Source organism: Sphaeramia orbicularis, chromosome 16, assembly GCF_902148855.1.
Source record: "Sphaeramia orbicularis chromosome 16, fSphaOr1.1, whole genome shotgun sequence".
Taxonomy (NCBI): Eukaryota; Metazoa; Chordata; class Actinopteri; order Kurtiformes; family Apogonidae; genus Sphaeramia; species Sphaeramia orbicularis.
Window position 1 is genome coordinate 18,690,310 of NC_043972.1, and position 15,223 is coordinate 18,705,532.

Genomic DNA, 15,223 nt, shown 5'->3' on the forward strand with positions numbered 1-15,223 from the left:
GCGTTGCCTTCTTTGCCTGTTTTCGGCGGGAAAACGCCTCCTTTTGCTGGTCATTTACATATTTCAGAGTATCATCTCTCTCTCCCCCCCTTAGGAGAGGGAGAGAGGACCTCATGCAGACTTGTAAGAAAACTTCTCCCAACCTTAAATAAGATCCTGAAATAAGATCCTTAAACTTTGTACATCACCTGTAACCTCACTTAAGCATCAGTAAAATAATAGCATGATTATTCAGACATGCTATAAGCAGTGATACTCTTACTTTCACATAATTTACCGTGAACATGATCAGGACACACATATCTGAAACCACAGGTCAGACAAATGGCTTAAGTATTACATGCAAATAAAGAGTTAACGTGCTGAGTTAATCAACATTAACACATAATGTAATACATTATTAACATGGCACATATAGGGATTTTATCATTCAGTCCTTTGTTCGTTTCTGGGTTCATCTTCACCTCTGGATGAGCACATAATGAAACACAGATGTTGAGAGGACAACAGTCACTAAGTGTAAGCAAGTTCCATTAGGCTCATTCCTTAAGATCATCTGTCTTCGTAAATGTCATTTGCAAAGGATGTCCGTGCACTGACCTGCTAAACAACCAATCAGCATGGTTGTTCAGGAATTTGGTTTGACACGGAGAGGAAGATAATATAATTTATAATTCTGTTTTTGAGTCTGTTCACTCACTCCACCGTCATCCGGCTACAATATATATATATATATATATATATATATATATACATATATATATATATATATATATATATATATATATATATATATATATATATATAATTTTATTTTAATATTTCGAGATCACAATAATCTTACAATTTACAACTCCAATTAAACAAACGAACAAACACAAATAAAATACTTTGTTCAGATATTGTGCAGTTTTGGTGTCGCAGGGCATTCCGCACATGCCGGCTGACACGTCAAGTGCTGTCAAACGTCTCTGAAGAAGGCGAATGCTGATCACCGAAATTGCACAAGGTCTGAAGAAAGAAGTTAAAAACTTTAACTTAATAAGAAGACATGATACACGTTTTTGAGACAAATAACATACACTTCAATCGGACACTTATAATTTATTTTCCCAAGCCATGCAGAGCCGCAACATAAGGATGAAAGAGCCGCATGTGGCTCCGGAGCTGCGGGTCGCCGACCCCTGGGTTACCCCTTTCATATTTGGAATATGGTGTTTTTTTAATCAAAGAAAGAAAATAGAAAATGGACAAAAGCTTACCAGAAACACTGGAGTGTATGCAACAGTGAAGACCTTGGTTGAAGCACTGAATTCAAGACAGTGAGTCAAATCTTTATTTGTATTTGTGTTGTGTTAAAACTTACTGTACCTGTGTCTTTGAGTACTGCCCTGTCTGAATATGTCTGAGTGGATGTCTAGTATAAGCTTCTGCAAAGCAACAGATACTGTTTAATTTGTGTGTTAAAGAGAGAAATGTCCTCACAATACTCAGGGTTTAAGAAACCACTTCCTATGGGACACAAATAGATTGCATTGCCCAAAAGTGCTGAGTTTATCTGACAGGAGAAGTTGACCTTTAGCAAGAAGTGACTGTGCAGACATGAACCTGCACCAAATGATGAAACAATACTTTTGTGTTTCTACAGCACTTCATAGTTTGTGTCCCTTATTATATTTGTGTTAATGAGGTGACACCAACAAACATGGTAAGCAACCACTAGATGCCACCAAAAATCAAACAATGAACCTTTAATTAAATGATCTGAGTTTGGAAATTCTGGTAACGTCAATGGAAAAGATGCAATTTTACTGCAGGCACAGTTTTTTGGTGGGTTTACAAATAATTGTTCTTGGATTGATAAACAACACTGTCTCAAATCAAAGTGTGAGAAACTTTCTAGAGCATTATGAGGAAGGACATGAAAGTGCAGGGCTTTTGTTTCCTGTGAAGTTTATTGAGCTCAAGGCCAAGATGAAAGAGTCCAAAATCAATAGTGACAGATGCAATATTTAAAAAAAGATTACTAAAAAAACAAAAAACATTAAAAGAAAAAAAATGGTTACAGCTGAACACAGTGGTTATGTACACACCATTAAAATCCACCACAAATATTTCAGTATATCTCAGCTCATGGCAATTTTTAATCAAACACTTTTAACATAACAAAAGTGAATTTGAGCAAAACAAAACAAACAAGTAAGAATGGAGATTATCTAAAAGTTATGATAAACCTGATGTGTTTTACAACCAAAGAACATTAAGTTCCTTCTACAAAGATGAAGTAATGATGTTACATGTCAGACTTATTGTCATCCTCACAACTTTTTTTTTTTTTTTAGAATAAACAGACAATCAATAATCAAACAAAGTAAAGTCTGAAAAAGAAATAACAGATGATTTTTGCAGTTTTCTGTTAAACATTTTAGTTCAGTTAGACCAAACATTTTGTACAATTCTAATTATAGTAAGACTCTGAATGTGGAGCCATTTGAACACCATTTACAATATGTGATACTGACACCAATCAGCCATAACATTATAACATGGACAGAAAAGGCAATAATGAAGAGGAAGAGCTGGGTTGTGTCTTAGAAGTAGTATGTTAAGCAACGGTGTTAACAATAACAAGGTAACCAGCTTTTTAAATGTGGTGCATGAGATTTGTCACCAGTATGGATGAGAATGAGCTGAACCACCAGCTGATGTGGGCCGACTTTGAGATCAGCTGCTGTCGCTGTTGGACTGGATACTGGGCTCAGCTTCATTTTGTGGCTCTCTCTCCATGTTCAGTTCTGGTGTGTCTCTCCGTAAGAAGAACACATTTTTCAGTCTCAGCTGCTCCCGGAAGTCCTTGCAGAAGATGAAGTAGATGAAGGGGTCCAGGCAAATATTCACAGCTGATAATACACGGGTCAGTTCATGCATGAAGTTAAGCACTGAGCTCCAAGAACACCCAAGGAAATTATGGAAAAAGTTAACCAGGCGGTAGGGGATGAAGCAAATACAGAAGACACTGACCAACACTCGCATGTTCCGACGTGACTTGGCCAACTTTTTACAGTTGGAGGATGTCACCTGATTCTGCTGAACCACTGACACTTTATGGGATATGCGGTTGTAGATGAAGACAATAAACATGAGGATAGACACAAAGACAGTTAACACACAGGGGTTGAGAACTTTGGTGAACACACTGAGCTGTGTACTGTGGAAATCTTGACAGTGATTGGGGATCGGTGTCAGGTTGTTTTCTGTGACAAGTGCGACAGAAACATAGCTGACATAGCTGGTTAGCATAAAAACCCATGTAAATATAGAGACGATGCAGGCACCTCGCACCGTCTGTAGGATGTGAGTTTTATTAGAACAGATGATCTTTAGATATCTGTAAGAGAAGAAGACAACAACAATAACTATGATCCAACTATTCAAAACACATATGCAAAGAATCCAGTGTAGCAAGAATAGGATACCAAATTATTTATTAATTGAGTGTTGATTTATTGATTAATTTAACCATAGATTTATAATTAAGCTTAAACTTAAATCAACCCAAAACAATAATTTAGAAGTCTTGCAAAGGTGATAGTTCGTGGACTGCACAGTGAACCCATGTGTGAATAATAGTACACAAAGCACAACTGAGGCAATGGATTTATATACATATAAATACTTTATTAACTAAACTAAGACACACAAATAACATAAAGACAAGAGACAAATACAACCAAAGGAGCAGGAGATTATGGACAGGAGAATATGTAGATTAAGCTGGCAGATAGCTATATTCAAGATATTATAATGTTAGTGAGGTTACGTTGAGGTAAACCTACTTAAATTGGAATAACACCAACTCAGATAAATCAGGAGCAAGTTTTCTTACAAGTTGTTGCTGTGCGGATGCAGCAACTGGCACGGCCTTGACGGCGGATGGATGAAGTCTTCTGACGTAGTTCGAAGCAGGAACAGGCTGTGAAGCGACGTGCTTGCGCTGGAGGCCTGAAGGTCTGGAGTTCTGAAGTTCTGAAGCTCTGATGTTCTGAAGTTCTGCTGGCTGGAGGAGATTCACAGCTGGCTCTGGCGGCTGGTTCTGGAAAGCTCGCCAGGAGAAGATGGAACAGCTCTGAGAGCCAAGGAGATGGTCAAGACTCCTTGGAGAAAGCTCTTTGCGTAGGTGAGAGCCCAGAAAAGGTGGAAAAGACTCTCTGCGTAGGTGAGGGCCCAGAAGATGGACAGGACTCTTCTCTGCTCTGTGAGAGCCCAGAAGAGGTGGAAAAGACTCTGTTGAAAAGTTGGTTTCATTCACCTTTATAGTTCTGTCCAAAAACCAACTTGCCACACCTTCCTCGTGAATATAGATGAGTTATCGATGCCTTGGGGCGTTGCCTTCTTTGTCTGTTTTCGGCGGGAAAACGCCTCCTCGTGAATATTCAAAAGTATCACGTTTCTCTTCCCTCTTGGGAAGACAGAGGGGGAGAGGACTGTGGGCAACCTTGTAAGAAAACTTTGCATCCTTAAATAAGATCCTTAAATAAGATCACTTAAACTTTATACATCACCTGTAACCTCACTTAAGTATCAGTAAAATAATAGCATGATTATTCAGACATGCTATAAGCAGTGATACTCTTACTTTCACATAATTCACCGTGAACATGATCAGGACACACATATGTGAAACCACAGGTCAGACAAATGGCTTAAGTCTTACGTGCATAAAAGAGTTAACATGCTGAGTTAATTAACATTAACACATAATGTAATACATTATTAACATGGCACATATAGTGATTTTTGTCATTCAGTCTTTTGTTCGTCTCTGGGTTCATCTTCACCTCTGGATAAGCAAGAATGATGGAACACAGATGTTGAGAGGCAAAAGGTCAGCTTAGTGTCAAAACCGAGTCCATTAGGCTCATTCCTTAAGATCATCTGTCTTCGTAAATGTCATTTGCAAAGGATGTCCCAGCACTGACCTGCTAAACAACCAATCAGCATGGTTGTTCAGGAATTTGGTTTGACACGGAGAGGAAGATAATATAATTTATAATTCTGTTTTTGAGTCTGTTCACTCACTCCACCGTCATGAGACTACACCAGGAATCAACACAGGAATGGACCTCTCAGACATGGTCCCATTTCTCAAAAGCATGTGACAAGTGAGATTATTGTAAGTATCATTAATGTAAATGATTGCAGATTAACACCCCATTTTAGGGGTAAAATGTTTGTAAAATTAATTTGTCTTTCCACATGCCTCCTCATTCTGCAAATCACAGGGAACGGGAATCATGGCATCTCGTACATCATATCCATCTGTAATATTTGAAAAACTTAGTGGCAGTAAAACCTTACTGTGGATCTAGTCTGGTCTCTGGCTGGATTCAGTCTCACCTTGACTTGGTTTTAGTCAGAGACTGTTGCTATGACCAATGGATAATTAACAAACAACAGGAATTCTACATGAAATAATGTAATGATTGATATGACATCTACATCTACCTGCTTCAACTACTATCCTCAGACTTTGTTTGCAAAGTCGTCATCTCTTCTTGAAGCTGTGGGAGACTTTCATGACCAATTTTTCATCACATCTATAAAACTCCCATCGTTGCTTTTTCATGCTGCTGCCAGGTGGCTGCACGAACCTCCACTTCCCACAATGCACGTTGTGACAAAATTCCGAAGATGCCTGAGTTACCTACCTGCTCTGTTTGTAAACAAATGGTTTGTTTATAGTGGAGTACACTTCAAAATTGTTCACCATGATGCAAGAGATTCAGTTGAGTAATCACAGAAAGACTTACGGATTCGTGATACTTATGCCGCATTTCCACTACGTGGAACCGGCTCGACTCAGCTTGGCTCGACTCAGCTTGGCTCGACTCAACTCGGGTACCAGATCCTATTCCTGGAGACTGTTTCCATTACAGTATACTACTGACTTTACAGTACCTGGACATCATAGCGATGCAGCGCATTACTTCCATGTTGTCTGCTCAGAGAGTTGCTGGTAAACTCGCTCGTTGTCTCATCAAGCTAACGCTGAATTTTTACATCTGAACCTCCTGGACAAACCATGGTCTAGTTTTGTGGGCTATCATGTGGATTAACTTACCGCTATATTTACTTTAAACTTCCGCCTCTTTTTTTGTAAAACAGCGGGTCACAGAGACGACTCTCTGACCAATCAGTGGTCTGCAGTGTTTATACGTCACATTTTAATACCTGGTCCCCAGTCCTGGAACCTCGGCGGAGGTGATACCAAAAAACTAGTACTGGGTACCAGATTCCAGGTCCTTTTTCATAATGGAGATGCAAAAGGCCGAGTCGAGTCGAGCCAATACCACGTAGTGGAAACGCGGCATTTGGCTATGATTGGGGTTTTACAGATTTGATGAAAAATTGGTCACGAAAGTCTTGTGGTGGAAAAATTTACTTTTTATATTTTATACTCTTTATATTTTATACTGTTAGTACATCTTCTTTTAATGCTGAGTCATTATTCATTATGTGTGATGTTTACCACTCTGTAACACCCCCAACCCAGGAACGGAGTTCTTGCCTTGAGTTAAAACCCAAACACCTAAATGTCTGAATGTCTAGAAAGAGGATGGCGCCTGCACTCCAGATATGATCCAAGCAAGGTTAGAGTGAAGAGGTCATCATGACCTCTTCACGGAGCAGAGAAGGAGTAGTATGGGGTGGTACGATGTACGTAAGGAATGACATCATAGTTTGAGGGGGTTGGATTTGGTTCTATATAATCTTTAGTTTTCTCTTGTTTAATCAGACTTCACTTACAGAGTTTCTCTGTGATTGACTTCTCAATAAATGCATTTATTTATTTTAACTCTAACTTTCTCTCCTCCTCTTTGTGTGTGGGTTATCAGTTGAACATTTCCATAACAGTCTCCTGCACTTTTAAGTTATGACTGGGGCTACATTCTCATCAACTGTGATTTTTCTTTGTTTTTTTTTTCAAATAAATGTCACATTTGTAACAGCGTGGTCATTAGATTTGCTTCATTACTGTAGTGGTACAGATAAGCAACGTCATTTTGCTGTCTTCATTAGGTTCATTGACATTCTTGTGTTGTAATTCTGTTAGTTCTAGTTAGTTTATTGCTTTTATATATATTTACAGGTATATTTATATACCTGTACATACACACTACACACAGTAGTTTTGGTTATTTATTAATAACCAAAACTACTGTTTTTGTTAGGATTAAGGAACTTGACACTATAAACTGTACAAAATATGGGACAGAACCACTATGACCTCACTCACTGATTTGCGGACTGCCATTTTGAAACCTGGAGCTGGATATTTTGGCAGTGTTTTTTTGTTTTGTTTTGTTTTTTGTTTTTTTTGTTTTTTTTTAGCCAGATGTGATAATATTTGGTCAAGAGGGTGTCACTTTTAGTACCTGTTATAAGCAATGTAAGTCATAAACAGGATGCTGGTGTTCATGTTGAGGTAGAAGATGGTGTAGCCAAATCTGCAGTAGAGCCGGAGGATGTTGATGGAGTTATTGGCTGAATGCATGATGTGGAAAGGAAGGGAAAGGCTGAGCATGAAATCTGCAGCTGCCAGATTCTTCAGGTAGACCATGATACTTCTAGACGACTTCTGACGTTGACAGAAAACAAACTTAAGGATGAACCCATTGAGGAGCAAACCCACCTACAGTGGACGGAGAGGAAGAGTCACTGTAATGTTTAACAGGAGCTATTTCAAACTAATATTTGAGATTATGTAAATTTTAAGGGTTTTTGCAAACTTTTTACTACTACTGTATAAACTCACTATGAATCATTAAACAGCAAATATAATTAAATACAAAATTAATGGAAACATACGGAAGCGTATTGCATTCACAAAAAAAAATAATTTCGGCTCTGTTTTTATGAATTAATGAGATAATTATCTCATAATTACGAGAAAAAATAAGTTAAAAAAAAAAATCGGCGCTGTTTTTCTGAGTTTATGAGATACTGTTTCCTGAAAAAAAAAAAAAAAAGCTCTGTTTTTATGAGTTTATGAGATACTGTTTCCTGAAAAAAAAAAAAAAGCTCTGTTTTTATGAGTTTACGAGATACTGTTTTCCGAAAAAAAAAAAAAAAAAAAAGCTCTGTTTTTATGAGTTTACGAGATACTGTTTTCCGGAAAAAAAAAAAAAAAGCTCTGTTTTTATGAGTTTACGAGATACTGTTTCCTGAAAAAAAAAAAAAGCTCTGTTTTTATGAGTTTACGAGATACTGTTTTCCGGAAAAAAAAAAAAAAGCTCTGTTTTTATGAGTTTACGAGATACTGTTTTCCGAAAAAAAAAAAAAAAAAAGCTCTGTTTTTATGAGTTTACGAGATACTGTTTTCCGGAAAAAAAAAAAAAAAAAAAGCTCTGTTTTTATGAGTTTACGAGATACTGTTTTCCGGAAAAAAAAAAAAAAGCTCTGTTTTTATGAGTTTACGAGATACTGTTTTCTGAAAAAAAAATAAAATGTGGCTGTGTTTCTCTGTCAGTGGGACAGTGGTCCCTGGTCCAGGCAGGAGTTCCTTCTATCTGTGCTGCTGAAAGCCTCTCGGGGGAGCGTGAAGTTGTTTCCGTTCTCATAACCGGTTCCGATTACGGATCATGGAACTAGTTTCGTTCACAGAAATCAGAACCAAGCCCCGCTTCGTGCACGGATCAAGCCCTTCAAGCACACCGGCGCTCGGAGCCTGTAACCCGGCTTCCTGACAGGGCACGACCGCGGTGATGGGAGTTGGCATTAATGAAGTCAAATAAAATGACATTCACCAGCATTAAAGAAAATATACACAGCAGAAGAGTGCAAATGTGGATTCATTAATTTGTCAGACCTGATGGAAAGCATTAGTCAGAACTAGATCCATGGAGGAGCGGCTTGGTGTACCGGTTCGTCCCCCCTCCAATAACTTTCCATCAGGTCCAGGTGGACAGCTATCCGCTCCCCGGTGTGTAAGCCGGACTGGAGCGGGTGGACGGAGCAGCTCAACTCGACAGAACCCCGGCGCTTGGAGCCTGTAGCCCGGCTTCCTGACAGGACAGGACGCGGTGATGGGAGTTGGCATTAATGACTACCACTACTACTAGGACTCCTGCCATGGGGCGGGTGTCCTGTCCCGGTGCATTGGGCCGACCAGGTGAACCAGTGTTTTCCATGGCTGGTGGTCCTGTGCCAGCTGCTCTGCGTCCTCCATGGTAACTCCATGTTGTCGGAGGTCGCCTGCAATGACGTCGAGCCATCGGGTGCGGGACTTGCCTTGTGGTCGTTTCCAGTCTGCGGCCTTTGGGTGAAACTGAAGGATGGCTCTTGTTGGATGGTCAGGAGGGAGGCGGAGGACATGACCGAACCAGCGGGGGCGACGTTGCGCGGCCAGGCTGGATGCTTTGGGTTGGCGTGTGCGGGCTCCAAGCACCTGATTGGAAACCCGCCGGGTCCACCTGATGTTTTCGATGGTTCTGAGAGCCCTGCTATCAAAGCCACCTATTCTGGCAGCCAGAATCTGGTTTAAGGGCCGTGTTTCCGAGCCATAGAGCAGGATGGAGAGGACGGCAGAGTTGTAGATCCGGGGCTTCGTCCTGCGTGAGATGGTCTGGTTCCGCCACAGTGGTTTCCAGAGAGACATCAGAGCTGATGCTGCCAGGGCCCTTCTGTGGGTAATCTCTGGTTTTAGGTCCCCGTTGTCTGTCATCACCCCAGATACACAAAGCTCTTGACAGGTTCTACAATGTCATTACTAAGCTGCAAGGGAGGTGGATCTGGCCCATCACTGACATGCGTGAGGTTGGTTTTTGTCCAGTTCACTTGGAGGCCAAGCTTCTGTGCCTCTTCACTGTAACTGCCCAGAGCATCTGTCAGCTGACTGTAGGATGTGCTGAGCAGGATGGTGTCAGCAGCGTACTCCAGGTCCTGGCATTAATGAAGTCAAATAAAATGACATTCACCAGCATTAAAGAAAATATACACAGCAGAAGAGTGCAAATGTGTATTCATTTATTTGTCGGACCTAATGGAACGCATTAGTCAGAACTAGATCCGTGGAGGAGCTCTTGGTGCCCCGGTTCACCCCCCACCCCCATAGCTTTCCACCTGGACCTGATGGAAAGCTGTCCGGGGGTGGGGGGTGAACCGGGACACCAAGACGCATATTTTCTTTAATCATGGTGAATGTCATTTTATTTGACTTCATTAATGCCAACTCCCATCACCACGTCCTGTCCTGTCAGGAAGCCGGCTACAGGCTCCAAGCGCCGCTGTTCTGACAGTTGAGCTGCTCCGTCCACCCGCTCCAGTCCGGCTTACACACCGGGGAGCGGATAGCTGTCCACCTGGACCTGATGGAAAGTTATTGGAGGGGGGACGAACCGGTACACCAAGCCGCTCCTCCATGGATCTAGTTCTGACTAATGCTTTCCATCAGGTCCGACAAATAAATGAATCCACATTTGCACTCTTCTGCTGTGTATATTTTCTTTAATGCTTGTGAATGTCATTTTATTTGACTTCATTAATGCCAGCTCCCATCACCGCGGTCGTGCCCTGTCAGGAAGCCGGGTTACAGGCTCCGAGCGCCGGTGTGCTTGAAGGGCTTGATCCGTGCACAAAGCGGGGCTTGGTTCTGATTTCTGTGAACGAAACTAGTTCCATGATCCGTAATCGGAACCGGTTACGAGAACGGAAACAACTTCACGCTCCCCCGAGAGGCTTTCAGCAGCACAGATAGAAGGAGCTCCTGCCTGGACCAGGGACCACTGTCCCACTGACACAGAAACACAGCCACATTTTATTTTTTTTCAGAAAACAGTATCTCGTAAACTCATAAAAACAGAGCTTTTTTTTTTTTTTTTCGGAAAACAGTATCTCGTAAACTCATAAAAACAGAGCTTTTTTTTTTTTTTTTCGGAAAACAGTATCTCGTAAACTCATAAAAACAGAGCTTTTTTTTTTTTTTTCCGGAAAACAGTATCTCGTAAACTCATAAAAACAGAGCTTTTTTTTTTTTTTCGGAAAACAGTATCTCGTAAACTCATAAAAACAGAGCTTTTTTTTTTTTTTTTTCCGGAAAACAGTATCTCGTAAACTCATAAAAACAGAGCTTTTTTTTTTTTTTTTCCGGAAAACAGTATCTCGTAAACTCATAAAAACAGAGCTTTTTTTTTTTTTTTCAGGAAACAGTATCTCATAAACTCATAAAAACAGTGCTTTTTTTTTTTTTTTCAGGAAACAGTATCTCATAAACTCAGAAAAACAGCGCCGATTTTTTTTTAAACTTATTTTTTCTCGTAATTATGAGATAATTATCTCATTAATTCAGAAAAACAGAGCCGAAATTATTTTTTTTTGTGAATGCAATACGCTTCCGTAGAAACATACATGAAGCGCTAGTAAACTTTGTGAAAAGTTAGCTTCATACACTTCCTTGACAGCATTGTTATGTGACTTTTCCATCACATCTGTAGTAGCGCTGTTTGTCAGGAAATAAATATAAAAGAAGCTCTAAAATTTGTACATCAGGGTTTCTCAACCTTTTTTGAACCATGCCCCACTAATGGTATCAGAAGTGTAAAGTCAAACTGGTTTTAATTCACTGTGGGAAAGAACATGGAGGAAGGAGAAAAAGGGGAAAAGATTTTTTAAAAAGTGTGAAATTTAGAGGCCACAGCACAGATCAGCTCAATCAGGATCACATTGGGCTCAGCTGTGCGCTGTGTCATCATACACACTGTTCTGAAACGCTGCAGGTGTCTCAAATGAGACAGTGCTGCAACTGATAAAAGGGCAGAGCAGACGCCGCTGCGGCTCCTACACTCTCAAAAATAGAGGTACCAGCTTGTACTTAAAAGGGTACAAATGCTTGTCGCTGGGGGTGTACTTTTTTGAGAGACATTTCTGTACCCTTTCGAAAGGGTCCATTTTTGTACCTTGAAGGTGGGGTCTGAGATCTTGGAAAAACGGTTTGAGCTAGTTACATTTTGAAAATACTGAGTTCAAAAGTCCAAACCCCTTTCTTCAGATGACCCTCTGAAGCCACGCCTCCAGAATGGTGGCATGCGCAATGCTTGTTCCCGAGGGTTCACGAGCGCTGCACGGCATCAATTACCGTGAGGCTCTGCTCCATACCCGGGTTGGGCTCCGACGCCGTCTACAGTCCGGTCCGGTCCGGTCCGGCCGAACCGTCTCCGAAACCGGCTGAGGCTCCGTCACCTGCTCCGGTCCCGTACACCTCAGGCTCCTATCCTGACTACGGCCGCCACTGAGCCTCTGGCTCACGTATCCATCCATACCTCATTCAGTCTCCTCTAACACCCCCACTCTTCCAGAACAGCCCCAGTTCAGACCTATGTGACTAATGTTACATTTCCTAGTGGTTTATGTTAGTGACAAAACAGTTTGCAGATGAACTTTCCATCCTAATATAGCCAAACTCTGGCTACGCTTCCTGTACAAGGTTCCAACCTGTGGGAAGGCGAGGAGGGGCACACGCAGAGGGGGGACGGGGGGAGGGCTGAATGGAAGTTGAGTTTGATAGACATATCACCGTTCAATCATTTCGAGCGGGCGCTCAAAATGATTGGATGGTGTTTTATCAGTCCTGCCCGTTCCACAGGTGCCTGATTTTTTAAATTTGTGTTAGAGCATTTAATTAATTAGTTGTAATCAGGGTGTGAAGGGGATTTTAAGGAATATAATAAAAAAATGCTCCAGAAAAACATCTCAGACCCCACCTTTAAGTACTTTACATAGAAAGAAAACTCTCGTATAGTTAATAATGCCATGATGTTTAAAGTTTGAACTGGTGGCCTAATTGAGAAAAAAAAAACAAAAAAAAAAACGGCATAGGCAAGCTACGACATCAAGACATGCAATAATCAGAGGTTCTAATAAGCTAAATAAATTATTAGACTACTATCATTGAGCTAATTGGGCTATTAAATTAAAACACAAATTATTATTAAATATAATATAGAGTAATTACAGTATGACATATAATAAATAATGTGCTAAGCCTAATGTTTTAACTATAATTAGGCCTACTGTTCAGTTCTCCTAGCCTATAGCCTATTCTCATGGTCTACACACATTTTTTAATGCGGCAGGGTACCTTATAGTACAAATTTGTACTTTACAGAACTTTGGACCCTTTTTCATAGTCTAAAGGTGCAATTCTGGCCTCCTAAAGAACAATATTGTACTTTTGAGAGAACATTCTTAAAAAATGTACTTATAGGTACATAAATGTTCTGATCTCGTACCTCTATTTTTGAGTGTATGCAAACTACAGACTGCTGCACAACAGACATTTGGAAACTGCGGAGGGGCAGCCGGTGAGACTATTTGGGAAATGTTTAGTTTATGTGCTGCACGAGAACTGCGATCATTTGATCATAATGATAGTCTCACATTAATGTGCTGTTGTGTGTGAGTGCACCGAAGCGCAAACGCGGTTTAAAGGGTTAAACTTAAAGCTGCCTGTTTGTAACTGCAGCGGTGGGTGGTTTTTTATTAAACAGTTGGGTTATTTGTGGTTTATATTAAATATGATCATGTATTCTAAATGTAAATTGCCTGGGCACAGGATTTCAGTTGTCCAATTATGTCAGTTTATTATAGTAGTGAGTTTGTTGGGTTTGAATATTGTTAATTGAATTCATTTAATTGGATTTTTTGTTTCTGCTTATTCTATTTATTCAGACATGTTAAATATATTATATATTATTATATATTTCTTGTTAATTTAAATTAAACAATTTTTGTACTGTATTTTATCTACATGTAAATTCTTATTTTTCTATATAATGGTGATTTTGTATTTATAGCATTTTGCACTTATTGGTCAATTAATTGTTTGCTTCTGTGTTGTTTATTGTTTAAAGGTTTTCCACCTAAAGATTAAAGACCATTACGGCATTCAGTGTATGTGCATCCAAACGACCTGTGCCTCTGAACTTTAATTAAAAAAAAAAAAAAAAAAAAAAAAGAGGAAAAAGTTGTCCTGTGAATCTTTTGAGTGAAGTCCAGTTGCCCAGACCTCCTCCAGACGTTTGTGCCTTTATTCAATTTGAGGCAGCAAGAATCAACAAACCAGAACAACTTGACAATAAGACTACTGGTGCCCCCCCATGATTTATTTAGAAGTAATGCGATATCCCTGTATGAGAAGGATGTGGTAGGTTTTATAGTTCTATAGATAAAGCTGTGAGAAAGTGAAAGTGAGCTCCCCTCTGCTGCCTCCCGAAAACACATTTGCGACCGGGTGGGGTATGTGCCCATTGATTTATACTCTTGTGATGTTGATGTGATCGCTAATGCACCCACACACATGAACAATGGTGTCACTCGCAACCCCCCCCCCCCCCTCCATGTGCTCGGGCCCCCGTGGTTGTGAACCACTGATGTACGATATTTAGTCTTAATTTAAAGGCCAAGTCCTGTTGAATTACGTCACTAATTACATATATGTTTATTGATATGAAAGATCATTTTACAAGTCACTTAGCATTTAGTTTTGAGTGAAGTGGATCAGTGAACTACATCTCTTGGCTTCTATGGTGTGTCACCAACATCTAAAGGGTTGTTACCTTGGCACATTTGACCTTAGACTTCATGAGCAAGAAAGGTTATTAAAAGACGTGTAAACCACAAAGTCTGATAAAATTATAGTGGCGGATACATCTTCAGCAACTCTGAGTGGCTTGAGGAGAGATAAAGTTAGGATGACACTTGATCTATTTTGGGTCTGTTGTCCTTAGAGTTACTTATTTTCACAGTCTGCCTGCTACATTTTCTTTTAAATTGGAAAAACAAGTGAAAGCTCACCAGAAACACCAGGCTGTAGGCCACAATGAAGAAAACATGGACCGAAGGGTTAAATTTCTGACAGCGAGTCAAACCCTCAGTTGTGGTCTCATTGATGATGGACAGGTTAAACAGCTGCATCGACCTTCTCAGGTTCTTCATGTTTTGAGGTTTATTCTGAAAATGAAAATCTTGGACTTCCGGTTTAAGTATCGATGGAGTAAGACGCAACTTTTAGGGCTCCTGCAACAAGCACAGAAAACAGCGGTAAAGCACATCATTGTGGGTTTTTTTGTGTGTCTTTTTTACTTTTACGTCTTCAAGTCGTCTTTTGCCGTTTATAATGCCTGCTAAATCCAAAAATGTGGGTAATACATCGGCTTCAACTCAAAGG

At 40.2% G+C, this 15,223-nt stretch overlaps 1 protein-coding gene across 1 annotated transcript; it reads right to left on the reverse strand.

Annotated features, from left to right (window-relative positions):
• Positions 1–2,585: 2,585 nt before the first annotated feature.
• On the reverse strand, positions 2,586–14,991 carry LOC115435328 (P2Y purinoceptor 14-like). Its single transcript, XM_030157657.1, has 3 exons — positions 14,851–14,991; positions 7,437–7,693; positions 2,586–3,388 (listed from the first exon to the last, which is right to left on the reverse strand). The coding sequence occupies exons 1-3, from the start codon at positions 14,989–14,991 to the stop codon at positions 2,725–2,727; spliced, it is 1,062 nt and encodes a 353-aa protein (XP_030013517.1). The 3' UTR covers positions 2,586–2,724.
• Positions 14,992–15,223: the final 232 nt, after the last annotated feature.

Bases quoted from the DNA above. Each gene is read 5' to 3' on its own strand.
- LOC115435328 (XM_030157657.1), bottom strand. From the start codon at position 14,991: ATGAAGAACCTGAGAAGGTCGATGCAGCTGTTTAACCTGTCCATCATC. The intron at 7,694-14,850 runs GTGAGCTTTCAC...CGTCCACTGTAG, and splicing joins CCTACAGCCTGGTGTTTCTG to GTGGGTTTGCTCCTCAATGG. The intron at 3,389-7,436 runs GTACTAAAAGTG...CTTCTCTTACAG, and splicing joins ACTTACATTGCTTATAACAG to ATATCTAAAGATCATCTGTT.